Raw genomic sequence first — 17,949 nt, 5'->3', positions numbered from 1 at the left:
AGGCAACAAAGGAAACGAAGTTTTTCAAATTGCTAGAGAAAACTAATCCTACTAATTCTCTTGACGAGCGGAAAAAGCAGGAATTTACCCTTAACAGAATAAGGCAGCACTAAGAGATCTTGCCTATTAGACAACACCTTAGCGCCCCTTGTTGCACCAAATTTTCGCCGAGTGTTTCTCACAATACACGCACGTGACTGTGCAGCTAGTCGCAGTACCGCTTTATAACTCGCAACGACACAATCCTGGCTATCATCAGGGAGTGTATTCGACTTGAGGTCATCTTGGAACGTTGTGGCCAAGGGTCGATGGAAGTATAGTCGATGGCATCAACAACACCACGACGTACTGCAGGCAATAGTTTTAGTGCTCGCAGAAGTACTCTTCTCCACCGTCCAGCTGAAGTCTCCGCTGAGATCCGAGACGAATTCCAAAGAACATGTATATAATTTTTGGAAATGGATCCTTTGCGGAGACCAGGTATTTCCAGGCTCCATGCATCTCCAAAAACGCGGAGAATTCTACTTCAAATCAATGATCAGATTGCATCTCAACAGCGTCCTGATATCTCGCTGCTGCAATCACTTGTGTGTTGTGGTACAGTTACTTTCGCGTTGTTGGTTTAAGTCAGCGAAGAGATCTACCATGGAAAATTCATCTAGAACGTCGGGAACTTGCTAAGGAAGGACATTTATTGGCTGATTCAAATCAGCATTCGTAATATCAGCAGACAGGTGAAAAAAAGGTGTAAACGGTTTACAGGAACTATGCCATCCCCAATGAGGTACGCATAGGCGGAATTCTGAATACTCTAAAGCAGAAATTTTCTCTTGTATGCATTCAGTTACGACGGTATGGCGAAATTTACTACCGACGTGTTTAGGACGCAAATTATGCGAGTAACCAGCGGAACTTCTTCAGATCACTTGGCGAATCCCAAAAGAGCGTCCAGCTAGTACAGTTTTCGGTAATGCAAGCGTCGATTTTTCAATCTTCTGAGTGGGTTGAAGTCACGCCACGAGCGGATCGATGAATGGAAGTCGAAGGCAATGGCAGCCATTTGTGAATTTGCATTTGTCGAATAGACTAATGGTTTGTGTGCTGGGGAGCTCTTTACTGAGACGGAAGAATTTATGTGAGGCATTCAGGCTGGCGGACTTATCACAAACTCCGTCGAGCGGAGAAGCGACTTCACAGACGGAAAAAGGAAGCATGGGAGAACCAACAAGTCTGTGAACTAGAAAAGTACAGGGCGCAACCGCACCAGGCGCGGAAGTTTTATCAACGAGTCAACAGGATGAAGCCTTATACACCTCGAAGTTCATCCTGCCGAGACAAAGAGGGAAATCTGATTTCCGACAGAATGGGCATATTAGAGCGATGGGTTGAGTACATTGATGAGCTACTGAACAACCAGAACATCGGCGAGTTGGAGGCGCCGCCAACTGAAGACGACGGACAAACACTGCCACCATCAAGCATAGAAGAAACAGTCCGTGCAATTCATCGGCTTAAAAACCATAAGTCGCCAGGAACCGATGGAATTACAGCCGAATTGGTTAAATATGGAGGCGACCAGTTACGTGGTGTGGTGGTGGTTCATCAACTTGTGCTCAAGGTATGGGACAGCGAATCAATGCCTGACGATTGGAAACGAGGCATTATCTGTCTCTTACATAAAAAGAAAGATATCACACAGTGCAGCAATTATAGAGGTATCACGTTGCTGAGTACCATCTATAAGATATTCTCCACTATCTTGCTAGGCCGGATAGCCCCATACGCCCAGAACATCATTGGCCCATACCAGAAAGGCTTCACTCCAGGCAAATCAGCAACAGATCAGATTTTCTCTCTGCGGCAGGCGATGGAAAAACTGTTGGAATATGGACAACAGTTGCACCATCTGTTCATCGACTTTAAAGCCGCCTACGATAGCATAGCCAGGGTAAAACTGTACACGGCCATGGGAGAATTCGGTATCCCGACGAAATTAATAAGACTGACTAGGCTGACCCTGACCAATGTGCGAGGCCAGATAAAAGCAGCAGAATTAGTCTCAAGACCATTCGACATCAACAACGGTCTACGACAAGGGGATGCCCTATCATGCGTCCTCTTTAATCTGGCCGTCGAGGAAGTGATCCATGATGCTGAGGTAAATGCAAGAGGTGCGATCCTCTTCAAGTCCACCCAACTACTGGCCTATGCTGACGATATCGACATCATGGGAAGAACCACCCGAGACGTACAAACTGCCTTTATCCAGATCGAGCAGGCGGCGCGAGATCTTGGACTGCACATCAATGGGTTACGGTGGGCGGGTCACTTAATTCGTATGGATGAGGATGATCCAGCCCGGAAAGTGTATAAGAGCAATATCTATGGTAGAAAAAGAAGACGAGGCAGACCCTGCCTAAGATGGAGCGATGGCGTAGGTCAGGACGCCAGACAGCTTTTAGGGATATCGAATTGGTGGACCTCGGCGCAAAACCGGGATGTCTGGAGTTCCTTATTAAGGCAGGCCTAGACCGGATACCGGTTGTTGCGCCGTTGATGATGATGATTCAGGCCGGCGTGGTCGCCACTCGAGTTAATAAAAAGCTCATCATTCAATCATCTCATTTCTGGCTGTATTGTCATGGCACCGGTGCAATACACCAACAGGCATAATACTGTATGTAATGTGATTCAACAAAACCTGGCATACAAACATGGGGGGAGGGAGTTGGGTTGAGCATATTCGGTTTACCGATATAAGCGGCGGGTACTACTTGATAGTTCTGCTTACAGCGTATATTGGGATCTGTAAGCTCTAACTGATCGCCACATATCACGCAGCAACCTTGACGGGCTGTTAGTTGGCAAGCCGGGTCGCTCTGCGTATATTATTGGTGTTGTTATCCCCGATAATGGCAACATGGGATGGGGATACATAGAGAAGATCAACTGGCTCGGGAAATCTGGGAAATTTGGCGTCCTGATCGGGTGTTTATAGTTCCATCATATTGTCAATTACATGTATTGTATCTGAATCCCTTTCGGCTTCCCTTGATGTTCTGGGACTCTGACAGTCTGCTTGAAACCATGCAGAAATATACAATTCTGTATACGTGCTCTATGTTGCAGGGATTTCTAGACAGATTCCCCCATTAACCTACCACGAGCGCCCCTTTATCTTTCAAGTAGGTAGGATCATCCCAGCGTAAATGCTAAATCCATTTAGTAGTAGGTAAACTGCGTTCCTTGCATTGCACTTGCCAACAATCTCCACCTACTTTTCAGAGCTAGCTATTTGTAGGTCATACTGGCTGAAGGTAATCCTCCATTTTTTCTAGCGAGGTTCGCGGTTGGTTTTCGGCCTTTTTAGATAAAGTTCAAATTCTCCACAAAGTTTTCTTGAGGATTTGTCGCATATACTCAAGATATTGCGGGGTGAGATATTGTAACAATATATAAACACAATGCCTTCTGATCCCCCAAAAACAGGAAGGAATGAATTGTGTTTTTATTTCGTCAACTTAAATATTGTCTAAAATGCTAATTCAGATTTTTGGGTACAACGTATACGGCAAAAGTATGTACCAATTTTTCTACATGACAGTCTTATCTTCAGATATAATTTTCATAAGGAAAATATTTCATTACAAGTGGGAATATCAAATTAACCTAAGAAATAATTCTTCACTACTTCCCAGTGATACAAACCGTAATTACATATTGCATTAGGTAATATCATGGAGTTGATCCTTAGGATGGGTCCTCTTTCTTTACTCGATGTTATATTATGGCTTTCTCCATTATTTTGGGTACCATCGGACAGCAACCATTCCTTTGAGACTGACTAACTAAAAAATGCCATTATCCACCATGCAACCAACTTCAGAAACCTTACATTCCTGGAATCTGATTTCTGAGTTTTTTCGCTTTCTCAATTTTGTTCTCATTGTCCAACAGAATCCGAAACTACCATTGAGACTTTCGTTCAAGGCAACATCACCGCACAGCTCTGATCCTGTTATATTTTCCCTCAGCAATATGACTATCTTGTCCAAGTTTTCTGTACATATCCAAAAAAACATCAAGTCAAAAAAAGACCCTTCCCACATGGTTTGTTCACTTCCATTCCGCTCTGGTGGTAGCTCCTGAACAAAGCAGTAACTGGCAAAAAGGACATCTGCAGCACATACTTCTTAAGCTCTCTAGTGGATAAAATAACCCCCTTTGTACATTCGAATTTGATACCATAATTTGGAGAATAATCCCAAGCAAAAATTAAACCAAAAGCTCACTCCTGCTCTCCTTCGCAACGTAATAACGGTTCCCCTGTCATTGTGATTTTGCAATGTCCTCAGTTTTTTCTTAATTTAAGGTAGAAGCGAACAAATGAAAGGAAATAAAATCCCAAAATGACTTTCATTCCTAATGTAAACAATTCAATCACCTCCGGGATACGGAGTCGTAATATAATTTTTAGGATGTTGTAATTAAATTGTAAATTCGAGGATTTCCGAGTGTAAAATGTGCTTTTTTAATCAGGACCGGGTAGTGCACATGCTTTGTAAAGAATTCCACGAGAAAGTAAAGTACATTTAAAGGACTTGGAAATAAAATTGATGTTTGTTGTAAAAAATAATTACGTCTGTTTCTCGCTGAGAAAATTTTACTCGCACTGACATAATTTGAAAATACACGTTACCTTTCCAGGACTGGAATCCCGTGGAACTATGGTGGAGGAATTTCAAGGACGAAGCGAATTCGTACATTAGAGTCTTGACAACCGACAGACAGAACAACGACATTATACAGGTTCCACCAAATGAGTGCCACCTAATTTTAGTAATGGTTGGCGACCGATATTGTGGGAAAATACACGAGAAAATTGTCCCGTGTGAACATTTACCACAAGATTAGGATTCACAGTGCAAATATTGGTCTGATAAGAAAAGGAAAACTACCTGGTAATGCAATCATCTTTGGGCGAAATAAAAGGCTACACTTCTGTGTGAGAGGATCTCGGAACGTTGCGAAGTTTGTGTAAACTTTGCACATCGTAACGTGACGATTTGCTTTGCAGACACTGAGTTAGTGGAGTATCCTCGTAGCTTATTCAAAAAATCAGGGCTTCTCATAGCCGTATTACAATATTTCTTTCACTGCCCTAATAACTAATCGGAGTCCTTAAAAAAGGAAATTTTAAAATTCTTGATCTGTTTTATCTGCAAGATTTGGTTTAGGTTAGGTTGAGGGAATTGTAGCTACAAAAATACAGGCTGCATACATTGAGCTTAGTGCATTTTTCCATTCGTCTGAGTGAGTTATCGCCATTTCCCCTTCGGGGTTGATATAATTCTAGATGGCTTCACGATAAAAAGAATATAGTCGTACTATTGTGGAGCTACATTCATAGTTGGGAAATCTGTCAACTTCAGTCAGGCTTGATTATCACCTCTTCCAAACCACCTCTTCCAACAATTCTAAAATCGTTTGAGAAAGGAGGGGTGGGTAAGGATAGTCTGAATGGCTGTGTAGTGCCGAAGGGTCCCAAGGAGTACGTGGGAAAATTTCATGTGGCTTATACCCTACCTAAATACTGCCTCCCCTTTCCGTGACCCTACAGGAGCAAAACCTCTCGTCTACCTTGCACAAGGTGACACTACTATTAACAAAATGCTACGCATCTACACTGCGTAGTCGAAAAACACCTTCTTTCCTTCCCCAATACAGAGTATTATGCGAACCGTGCCCATTGAATAGTTTGCAATTCGAGGTAACAGAATGTATTAGAGCGGAGTTTTACTGATACATGGTGGACCTTACGGCGCTACACTGAGCTATGCACTACGGAACTCATAACCACCATTACACTGGACCTAATACAAATATAAATAAAAATAACTGCAACACTAAACAAGTGGGATCCCATACACAAACTAGTCCATCAGGCGGAGGCATATCTCCGCAGCCTAAGAGCCTGGTGATAGTACTCAAGAAGGGAAGACCTGGGAAGTCAAGCAGCGACGCCAACTTCATAATCGGAACGTTGTACAGACTACAACCAATTAAGGTCCAGGGACTGCGTTTATTCGCAGCACGAAAATGCGCCGTTCGCCCCAGCGCCCAGCGAAGGACGCAACAAGGGCTCAAATACCCGACGAGACATCGGGACGCGCAGACGGAGAGAAAGGCTCGGAAAGTGATGCAGCACCTGCAACACAGATAGGAGGAACCCAGACCATACAGCACAGTGCTGTAATTGGGGAAAGAGGCACAGTGGAAACTGCCGAAACTAATAAAATGGTTTCGAATATAAGCCGAGTGGGAGGACTGTCGATTACTCTGGCACAAGCGGAAGAGGAAAGACTTATTAAAAAATGCACAGCAATTGTGAAGCACATGCGATCTTCGACGTTCCTTCAGAAAAACGTCGGTAAGGGAGTGAAAAACGGGCTAATGGAACTGGCAGAGCTCCTGGACAGGATTTCATATTATAGGCGAACATGGAAAGTAAGACAAAATCCGCAGGAAGCAGAAACAACCGCGCTTCCCGAGGAGAACACCACGAGTACCAAACGGATCGCTGACAGCCCATTGCAGAGTGAACTTGGTAAAAAACGAAAGGAGGAAGGGACATCTGAAGGAGACTTCACTCAGGTACTCTCCAGGGCTGGAAAGAAGAAGGCGAAGAGGATCAAAAGACAACAACACGTCGCGCCATCAGAAAAACCTCTGCCTAAAACTAAAGCGGACACGAAGGATGGAGTGTCAAAAGAAAAGGTGGGGAGACGAAGGAGGACTAGACCGCCAGCTTTGCTTATTAAGCCGACGGAAGGCAAGACTTTTGCGGAAGTCCTCAGCGAAATCCGTTACAAAATCAAACCCGAAGACAACGGAGCGGAGGTGTCTTCCATACGTAAAACGAAGGGTGGTGGAGTCTTAGTCGAACTAGGCCCGAAGACTATAAATAAAGTCACGTTCTGTGAAGCAGTCAAGGGGCTTCTAGGAGAAAAAGCTTTGGTTTCTAGCCTGGAACCCACGTGTGCTTTAGAAATACGAGACCTTGACTGTCTCACGGAAAAGAACGAGGTAGAAGAGGCCATCAAACGCGAATGCCCGGAGGTAACCAATGTCCGGATTGGTATCACCTCCGCAAACTCACGAGGCCAAAAACTCGCTGTGGTGGAAGTTGCCGAGCACTACGCGAGGAAGCTTCTAAACAGCGGGAAAATAAGAATTGGTTGGGTAGTGTGTAGGATACGAATTCGGGCCGCCCCAACCAAATGTTACAGATGTTTGGATTATGGGCACACATCTGCAAACTGTCGGGGACCTGACAGAAGGGCAACATGCCGTAAATGCGGTCAGGCAGGCCATAAAGCGAACAGCTGCAATGAAAAGGAAAGCTGCGTTCTATGCAAGGACCGTGGCGCGACTGATGAGAGCATTGCGCACACTGCGGGATCGGGGCGGTGTCCAGTTTTCAGAGCAGAACTGGAAAGAGCTAGGATACGGTCAACATGATTCGCATCCTACAAATCAATATGCACCGGAGTGCAACCGCTCACGAGTTGCTAGCGCAGTTCGCTGCGGAGACCAAAGCTGATTTAGTACTCATCAGTGAGCAGTACCGAAACAAGGGCCCAGTTTCATGGCACCCAGACATATCAGGTACCGCTGCCATCTGGGTTCGGGACGGCACCCTCCTGGGGGTTCTTGCCCAAGGCCGAGGGGACGGCTTTGTTTGGATTCGGTGTTCAGGGATAACGTTTTTTAGTGTCTATCTTACGCCGAATGAGACGATGCCGGACTTTCGTCGGAGGCTTGAGGCATTGGAGGACGCTATCTTAAGCACGGATGGGCGGATCCTGGTCGGAGGTGACTTCAATGCTAGGGCACTTGAATGGGGCATGCCTCACACAGATTCCAGAGGGAAACGAATTTTGGAAATGGCGGCGAGAACAGGACTGGTAGTTCTAAACACCGGATCCACCCCAACGTTCCGGCGCCCGGGCTGCGAAGGAAGCATTCCAGACGTAACCTTCGCATCGGAATCACTGGTGTCGCTGGTGGACGGGTGGCGAGTTCTGGAAGAGTTTTCGGCCAGTGACCACCAATACATTGCTTTTGAAGTGGTGGACACAAACTCTCAGTGTGCGCCACCCCAGCGATCTTTCTGTGTATGGAACGTCGCGAAGGTGAACACCGGGAAGTTTGTCGAAACTCTGGGAACGGGTGGGGCCACGCTGAAGGGTACTCCTGGGGGCGGTGGCGCCGCTGCTGACACTGTCGTAAATTCAGTTATGAACCTGATAACGACGGTCTGCGGAGCCTCCATGCCCAGGAAGACATCGAGGCGCGGCAAACCTTCCATGTATTGGTGGACAGTGGAAATCGCAGAGCTCCGGAAGGAATGTCACAGGCTCCGCCGCTTAACACAACGTCTAGGCGACCGGGAAGAGGCATGTACCATAATGATGGAGTACAAATCAGCCAAAAGGAGACTCCGCAGCGCAATAAACAAGAGCAAAGCTCGCTGCTGGCAAGATCTGATCGACGAGGTGAACGGGGATCCGTGGGGACTCGGTTACAAACTTGTAACCCGAAAAATCGGGGCTCTGCGGAAACCCTGTTCACTTAAGGCCGAGCAGATGGACCGCATTGTGAGGGCACTCTTCCCTGCACACCCCGTATGGGATGGTGACGTCGGCGCGGAGAGCGCAGAGGACTGTCCACTTTTCTCTGTAAAAGAGTTGGAACAGGCAGTCCTCTCTATGAAAAACAAGAAGGCGCCAGGACCCGATGGTATTCCAGCAGAGGTGTACAAACTGGTATTCCAACACCGGCCAGGCCTACTGCTCGGTGCATTCAACGCTTGCCTGAAAGAGGGCATTTTCCCTGCTCGTTGGAAAGTTGCGAGGCTTGCGCTGATCCCTAAAGGGAAAGGCGATCCCGAACTGCCGTCTTCATACCGCCCGCTATGTATGCTTGATACTGCTGGGAAAGTGCTCGAAAAGCTCATCAGAAGTAGACTCGCTGAAGCGATACGCGCTGCCGGAGATTTATCTCCCCGGCAGTTTGGTTTTAGGGCAGGGAGATCGACAATTGATGCTGTCATGCAGGTCGTGGACGCCGTTCAACGAGCAGAGGCACATAGCCGCCGAACTCGACGGGTGGTGCTCCTCGTAACGCTTGACGTCAGAAACGCCTTCAATTCCGTAAGATGGAAAGACATTCTAGGCACACTAGACAATACCTTCAACGTGCCGAACTATCTCTTACGGATTTTGAGGGACTATCTGAGGAATCGCTCCCTGCTCTATGAAACACTAGAGGGTCAAAGGTGGATGGAGGTCACGTCGGGGGTAGCACAGGGATCCATCCTAGGGCCGGACCTCTGGAACGCTACCTATGACAGTCTGCTTAAACTCGACATGCCAGAAGAATCGCGCCTGGTCGGCTACGCAGATGATGTTGCAGCGCTTGTTGCTGGACGCACTGTCGAACAGGCGCAAAGCAGACTCGGCATATTGATGCGACGGGTAAGCGGATGGATGACTACTCATGGTTTCAACCTTGCACTGGAAAAAACCGAAGTAGTCATCCTGACTAAGAAGAGAATTCCGACCCTGTGTCCCATATCGTTCGGCGAGTCGATAATCGAGTCAAAATCAGCGGTAAAGTACCTCGGGTTGACTCTTGACTCAAAGATGAGCTTTTCTGAGCAAATCCAAGCAGCAGCGAACAAGGCTGCGGTTGGAGTTTCGGCGTTAAGTAGGCTAATGGCAAACATTGGGGGTCCTACGTCTAGTAGGCGACGTCTCCTGATGAGCTCAACGCAGTCTGCCCTGCTCTACGGCGCAGAGGTATGGGCTGGCGCTCTTAACAAGGAGGTATATCGTAGACGCCTCGCGCAAGTACAGAGACGGGGAGCTTTACGAGTGGCGTCTGCGTACCGCACAGTCTCTGAACCGGCCGTGATGGTGATCGCGGGAGTTATCCCCGTTGCCCTTCTTGCTAGGGAGCGTCAGGCCATATACAAGCGCAAGGGAGATGAGCCAAGGGAGGTGGTTGCTCGCGAAGAACGGCAACACACTCTAGACGAGTGGCAGCTCTCTTGGCAAAATGAAACTAGAGGCAGATGGACTGCGCGGCTCATCGGCAACCTAGGTGCGTGGCTGAATCGGAAGCATGGCGAGACTGACTATTTCCTTACCCAATTTTTAAGTGGGCATGGAAGTTTTCAGTCTTACCTGCACAAGATTGGAAAGGCGCATTCTCCGGACTGTGTGTTTTGCAATGGAGTTGTGGACGATGCCCACCACACTTTTTTTTCTTGTGGAAGGTGGGATGGGGTTCGTCAGCAGCTCTATTTAAACACAGGGGATCTCTCTCCAGACAACATTGTGGAAGAGATGCTGAGGACTGCTGACAGCTGGAACCGTGTTGCCCATTACGTTCGGGCCCTTCTCGTTGCTAAGAAGATAGAACTCGACCGTTGGAGGAGCCGGATGGCAGGGAGTTCCTTGAACTGTCAGTTCCCTTCCTCCTCTCCCCTCCCGTTGGTGAAAGGAATTCCCTGATTTGAAGGCTCCGCAAGGCGGGAGAGATCGGGGGCTGGCCCGAAGTAATGTGACAAACGGTTCCAGGCTAGCTCTCTGACGATGGGGAGGTGTTTAGTTGGTAGTCCGACGATGTACCGAATCGGGAGTCCAACACTGTGTGCGTAAATGCATTCACCTACCCTACCCAAAAAAAAAAAAAAAAAAAAAAAAAAAAAAAAAAAAAAAAAAGGTCCAGGGACTAGAGAGCGACCAGAGGAGATGGGAGTACCAGGGAATAACCCAAACGGGGGAAATGCTCCCAAGAAATTTAATCCTGAACCCAAGAAGGAGAAGTTAGGATACTTGGCGTTAGCTACGGTAGCACAGTGAAGAGCATCCGACTGTTCATTCTCCCTCAATTTTTCACGGAGCCAATACCCATTAGTGACGAGTCGGAAATCATCATCATCAGCGGCTCTACAAACGCTATCCGGTCTTGGACTGAGTTAGTAAGAACTCCAGATATCCGGGTTTTGCACCGAGGATTACAAATTTAATGTTTCTAAAAGCTGTCTGGCTCCCTGGCCTACGCTATCGCGCTATTTGAGGCAGAGTCTTCCAAATCTTTTTTCCGATCATAGATGTTGTCCTTGTAGACACACAGGGATTAAGTGACCTGCCTACCGCAATATATTGCATCGAATATTATCTACAACGATACAGTTTTGGTAACACGCTGGTCTATGTGTGCGGGGTAGAGTGCAAAGCTTGTGTTCAACAGCATACGCTTTTGACCAGGTTTTATCCTGGAAGACTGCGCGACAGAGGACATCGCCAAATAGTTTAGGGCCATAGTCCTTATATTGACAAGTTACAAGGCTGCAGGATTGTCGATATGTGTTGGGGATGCTATAGCAGGAGTAGTTTTAGGAACCTCTTTATTTCCAAAATAATGGTGTCTACTCACTGCTGGGAAGAATATTCACAAGCTTATGGAGAAGCCAAATCCAAGTTTCTCCCGATCAAGGTCGACGACGGATCCTTGGAATTGTTCAAAAGTTATATAACTACAGGTTCCGCCACATCAGGCTGCATCTGTACAAGGGGAAACCAGAGAAGGATATTCTGACACACATATCCGATGGAAAACCTACCGAGATCCTCAAAAGAATCGCGGAGGTTGCAAGGGCCGAAAGGTAGGATCGAGTAAGAGGGTGGATCTGCTTCCTATTAAAGAGGAGAGGCTGGATGACTTACACCTGGTTTTCTCAACGCTAAGGCAGACAACCAGTCACAGGAGAGTGCTTTTCGTCGGAGGAGGACAATACCCCAATTTTGGAGGGTTGCTCTAACCATTAATAGAGCCAATTGTTAGCAGTTCAGCTTATCTACACCTTGCAACGGATTCCTCTGTGTGATTGCAAGGGCAAGCTCCAAGAATGGCATTGGAACAGTATGCAGGGAGTTTAGGACGCCTCTTATGCAAAACCAAGAGCTCGCATTATTCTTAGATCTGAATTAAAACATATAGTTTTGAGTCGAAATCTCGAGGTTCTCGAACAACTTGAGACGGAGTCGTATCATCGGAACAAGGCCGTCGGACTGATAAAGTACTGTGAGAGAAAGGCGCTACACTTTTCCTCGGCTGCGATACCAACGCACATAATGAGCTCTGGAGAAGCGGCGACACCAATCGGAGCAGTGATACCTTTTTGAGTTTATCCTTTACAATGGGTTAGAAATAATAAAATATTAACGTTTGTGACTAGCACCAGGTAAGATATCATAGACATAGCACTAGGGAATATTCTTATTAAAGGCCTACCGCAACATAAAGAGGTAGGGCGTATCCACTTCTCAATTCTTATTTCACGGGATCCTATCCCACGGCGGAGGATAATTAAATTCTGTCTGATATTCCAAAAAAAGGAAGGAAAAAAAGGGAAATTGGTCAATAGCAAAAGAAGTATGCTCGGAAGCTTGAGTAAGATGGGCAATGTGAACATGTGAGCCACTAAAATGACCTGGGGTGGATGGGCTTTTCCCAGTTCTGCTCCAGAGGGGTCCCGCAGTCATTTTAGGCTTCATACTAAGGGTCATGGGGTGCAGTGTAGCATTGGTACAGGGAAGGGGGGTGAAAGTGATCTTCATTCCGGAGCGGGTAGGAAGAATCCTTTTCTCTTAAAACTGTTAGACTAATTTCCCTTTTATCTTCCGCGCTGAAAAAAGTAGAGAAAGTGTTAGACAATTACATGAGAACTAACGCTCTAATGCGAAATCTCAATACATAAATAAAATGCTTGCCAAGAGTGATGGTCAACTTAACTGGATAACCCCTATCTTTCTGAGTAGATAAAGCGTTAAAAAATAGGCAAGTAACAGTTCCAACAGGTTGCAGTTCTATTATCAATGACATTGCGTATGTGGAATATTATAGTTGATGAGCGCGTGGTCCAGATTTACGCTGGTAATATTATATTAATTAGTAGGGGTAAGTGTGAGGACACTTTCCGTGATGGAATGGCTTTTTATTTTTCGCTGGTGTAGATAATTATTCTTGCAAATACCGATATTTCGGGAACCGCTTGTTCCCTTCATCAGTGTTAACAAGTCTGGTCCTCAGTAGGTTTATTAGTTGTATTTATACTAATCTAAATCTATACTATAATATATACTATACTATTCTAATTATGGCTAAATTAGATTTTTAGAAAGACTTATATCTAGATCCTGTAAATGAATAAATATTAAATTACATTTTAATGACTAGAATAGATAACTAATTCTGTAAGAAGAAGAGGTTTATTTAATTAGTTTTTTAAAAAAGTTTTTCAAATAAGGGGGGAATAGCAAGTGCCTAGATCTGAATTCAACCTAGTGTCTACTGCTTTGCTAATGCAGCTGGTTAATTTTCCTTACCTGTTTTAACACTTTCAAATCAACGGCGCTTATTTTATGGCCGTATTCCACCATATGTTTAGCCACCATAGATTTTGTGGGTTTTCGGGAGTACTTGACAACCAACTCTGCCTCCTTCGTTTTGTTTTTGTTTTTAAAATCATTTTTATTTTTAAGAAATAGGTAACAATAGTATATAGATTGGAAAAATGAACAATAAAAAACAATCTTTTAAAATAACAAAAATAACTTAAATCTAATGGCCACTGTGGGCTCTCAAAATTTTTGAATAACGATTTACAGACAGAGAAGAGAAACAGTAAGAAATGAAAATCTAATTTTACAATAAGTTGTCGGGAAATGGTCAAAAACCCGACAGAATTCACTTGGCCTTAGTGGCAAATAAAGAAATATGCCTCCTTCGTATGCTCCCTAAATCTGATCGTTACCAGTCTTTTCGTTTGTCCGATATACACTCGACACGATGTCCGATATACACGCCTCCTAACAATTCCACTTACAGAGCAAGACTACCAATGGATCCCGCCATGATTAGTTTCTGGAATGTGCGCATGCTCCTCAATGACGGTAACGAGAGTTTTCAGAATGCTTGCTTTCTCCATCTTGAGCAGAAGTTCCAGCGATATAAGCTGGACATTCTGGATCTAAAGGAAGTAAAATAATGGGACCCTGGAGAGTTCTCCTTTCGCTCATGCGACAATGTGGTTTTGTACTCTGGACAGCCAAGCGGTAGCGGACGCTAATCAGGTGTCGGGTTGCTTCTCACGGCTATCGTAAGGCGCCCTCTCTTGACCTGGGAGCCGGTTTCTGACAAATTTCTAACTTCAAAAACACGGTGTTTGCGACGGTAACGAAAAGGTGGGAGGTTCATGAATTCCTGCAAATTCCATTGCCTTATCATTAGTAATTCATTATTCGAGTACAGAGCATACCACGCCGTGCGAGCAATCAGATCGACCACTACGCGATCAGCAGTAGATTTAAAAGTTGTCGTCTGGATGTCCCTCGGAAGGGATCACCGTCTGATATTCGCTTACGTTCGTTTGCGTGTTGCATCCACCACTTCCCGCAGGGTTGGGTGGCTGCGACCCTTTAAGTTCAACATCGACCGCTTGTATGATCCAACTATCGCTCCGCAATGGAAAGGATATCTTGCTTATCGGACGGCATTGGATTGCCATCAAAAATGCTTCGTTTCTCGGGTGCTACACATGTCATCGGCGCCATTCCCAAGGAGCAACATTTGATGTGGTTGACGGCAGAATCGTAGAAGTGGATCGATAGATGGAAGGGGTTGGAGGCTCTATTGACCATTGCGAGCGACTACGGGCGTGATGCGGTCCGATATCGAGCGAAATCCCGAGAAGTTCCGAGTAGTGTACGCTGTGACACGAGAGAATTGCATTGGAAAATCCCGCAGAACGCAATGATTTCGGAAGTATAGTCCATGGTCCTGTGAAGGACGTAAAGGGTCGACTTCTCATTCACGATGACGAGTAACTGAAGAGGTGGAAAAACCACTTCACCATGGTCCTTAACCGTATGACTGCTTTCCTAACATGCCGATACAGACAGTTCCTCAAAGCATAAGAGAAATCGTTTCGGCCATCAATGCATTCAAACGAAGTAAAGCAGCTTGGCTTGACGGTCTTCCAGCAGAAATATTTATCTTTGCACCTGTAGTTAATGCAGATCTGCTGCTTCTACTCATATGGAAATCTTGGAAGTTCGAGACCGTGCCCACAAGGGGGTGATGGTTAACATTCGAAAGAAGAGGACCCATATCGGTAGTGACAATTGATGCGTGCTCTCTCCCGTCGCAAAGGTAATAGTTTAAATAATTCTGTGGAACGCATCAAAATTTATATCGAAAGCTTGATCGATAGAGAGCAGGCTAGTTTCTGTTCTAGATTTTCCTGCATTGACCACAGCAACACCCTAAGGATCATTTTGGAGAAGTGCGTGGAGTTTAGAACTTCCTTTCACTTACTCTTCATTGATTTGGAGAAAGCATTCGATAGTGTGAACAGGCAGTGTATCTGGGACGATGTGCGTAGATTGGGCATTCCGGTAATGCAGGTAGCTATTAGTAGAGCGACATATGCGCAAAACGTCACGTGCTGCATTGATGTAAAATTTTTAAGGCTTTTCAGATCCAAAGCCGAGTTCGATATTATTTCTCTGTATTATCCGTGACTTTCTCCATGTTTTCTTGTCCGCAGGACGTGGAGAAATTCAATGCATTACGACATCTTTCCTCAAATACCTCGACTACGCTGATTACATTTGTTTGCTCTCTCACCGGGTCATGGACCTAGGTCAAATGGCCCTGGGTTTGGAAAGAGAAGGAAGTAGAGTCGGACTGAAGATAAACACCAACAAAAGTAAGGTTTTCATTCTGACAGGTTAAAACACTCTCGTTATCTGCATTAATGGAGGATAAATTTTCGTATTTAGAAAGCGTGGTTTCTGCTGTCGTTAGAAACGAACTGGACATAACTGGACGCATTAGCAGCGCTAGATTCGTTTTCACTGCCTTGTCTAAAATCTGGAAATGCAGTTTCTAAGTCCCAGGGGGAGGTGAAACGTATTTCTGTGAACCGCGAGCAATGGCAGGTGTGGTCGACGCACTATACCCCACCAAGGGGTAAATGGCAACCGTTCACATATATACCAGATCAGAGTGATTTTGTTTGCACCAGTCGATGGTAAAACTGCTGGGATAACGGGTGTAAAGATAGGTGGTTTTAAAGTCTATAGTATAGTCGAAAAAATTATCTCATTAATTTGTGATAGATGAGAGCGAAGGTTGAAAGGACAATGAGGTAGACAAATGTGTGCTGCCGATATTTTTCAAAGTCCAGTTTAGTCCAATTTCCAAGAACGTTCCCTTTTCAATAGCCATAAAATGTCTGAGATACTTGGAGATAAGTTCGGTTAAGACTGTACTTTTGGAATTGAGTAGGAAATATTGTTTAAGTCTTAAGCTATTCTTATGCTTCCTGAAAGAATATAAATTGCAATGAGATGTGTATTTGCCAATCTTCAGCTTTTATACCAGCTAAGCTACCAATTTACCCAGTTATTTTCTATTCTTAGAGTGCAGACTTATTGTTGGCCAACTGTAATTCTTCAAAAAGTATACTTAGCCCACTTTCGAAGTAATGTGGCACCTCATCTTGCCAACATATTTATTTATACTTCTCTACCTTATCTAATAGTTTTTCCGCCTTGGAAATATGTTTCTCTAATTTGCGAAAGATTTCTCTTGATTCCAAAGACAAAACAAAAGATTTTTTTCTAAACGTTCTTCTTGGATTACTTTTGAAAGGGGAAGTTTTTGGTAGGATATTACTTTAGGCCGTAAGTAAATATCTTCAATACCTTAAACAGTTGCTGGGACTTAGAACTGAATTGCGAAGGTTGTTCACCCTTGTCGCTATCGAATGTTTGCATGTATTTTTGATCCCTGACTTAGAGGCTCTTAGGCTATAATAATATTAATTATATAAAAATGCCTCCAATGATATTGCTTCAACAGTACTAACCACGTTGAAAGTGTGAAGTGATGACACTGAGGTTTTAGAAGTTATATCAGTTGGAAGCATACAGTAGTTGACAAGGACCGTGTCATTGCGCTGCATTAATATTTGTAAAGATGGCAAAGGTGTCAGTATTTATAACCATACTTGTCCTATTCATCATAGTGAAGGTAATTGTGAGTTGACTTAGTGGCTGTTAGTGAATAAATTCAGGAGACTAAATGTTTGTGTGAATGTTTCCGATTATAGCAAGGATACTTATAAATCAGTAGAGTTTTCTGAGTACATTATTTGGATATTTTCATTTTCGAACACTGTGCTGTTGAGTGGTCTCTACTGCTTTATGAGATGTGATCACCACAATGACAACCCCTTGCTTAAGGTAGGCGTCGGATCTAGAGTGAGGGTAAGACAAATTCTCACTCACTAAGTACCACTCTTCTCTCCCCAGCACCTTATTCAGACTGGATTCTGGGCGAAGGGACGGCATTTGTTCAGGGCTTTCGGTGGGCTACCATGTGTAGGGCAATTTGGGAAATCATGCTTTTCTTTCGCTGGTCCTTCGACATATTTTATGGAATTCCACTACAACGTAAGTTAATGCCCCCTCTCCAAATACTGCCGTCAGTTGCTTTTCTGGACTTTTCCTAATGAAGTATTTGTCGACAGGATATCTTACGCGATCAATGCACTTGAAGTCTTTTCATTGTTCTATAAAGTTATTCCCTGGAGATTATGTCACCCTCCAGAACGGGCTGCTAAACACAACTACTTTGCTTCTCCTTGTCTTTTCCAAGTTGCGTAGCTGCTGCTAATTAGAATACTATTACTCAACACAACAATTACCTTTCACGAAAGTAACTTTGCGTGGCCTATTATGGTATAGTCGTAAGTTGCACTTTTTGGCATCGAATTCTACCTTGATCTATTGAGTAATTTGAATGACT

At 44.8% G+C, this 17,949-nt stretch overlaps 1 protein-coding gene across 3 annotated transcripts in view; it reads left to right on the top strand.

Moving 5' to 3' along the window:
* LOC119651677 overlaps positions 1–17,949 on the top strand; it is a 53,285-nt gene that overhangs the window by 16,944 nt on the left and 18,392 nt on the right. Inside the window, exon 1 of one of the 3 annotated variants that reach the window (XM_038055373.1) lies at positions 17,007–17,172. The exons of 1 other annotated variant lie outside the window; for it this stretch is intronic. In XM_038055373.1, the coding sequence (XP_037911301.1) occupies positions 17,119–17,172 (54 nt within the window). In that variant the 5' untranslated portion in view covers positions 17,007–17,118. Of the gene's footprint in view, positions 1–17,006; positions 17,173–17,203; positions 17,409–17,949 lie in introns of those variants that run through there. One more of the 3 variants, XM_038055372.1, reaches the window with a different exon arrangement.

The sequence above is a fragment of the Hermetia illucens genome, chromosome 3 (genome assembly GCF_905115235.1).
Source record: "Hermetia illucens chromosome 3, iHerIll2.2.curated.20191125, whole genome shotgun sequence".
Lineage (NCBI taxonomy): Eukaryota > Metazoa > Arthropoda > Insecta > Diptera > Stratiomyidae > Hermetia > Hermetia illucens.
This window is presented reverse-complemented; position numbering and strand designations above follow the sequence as displayed.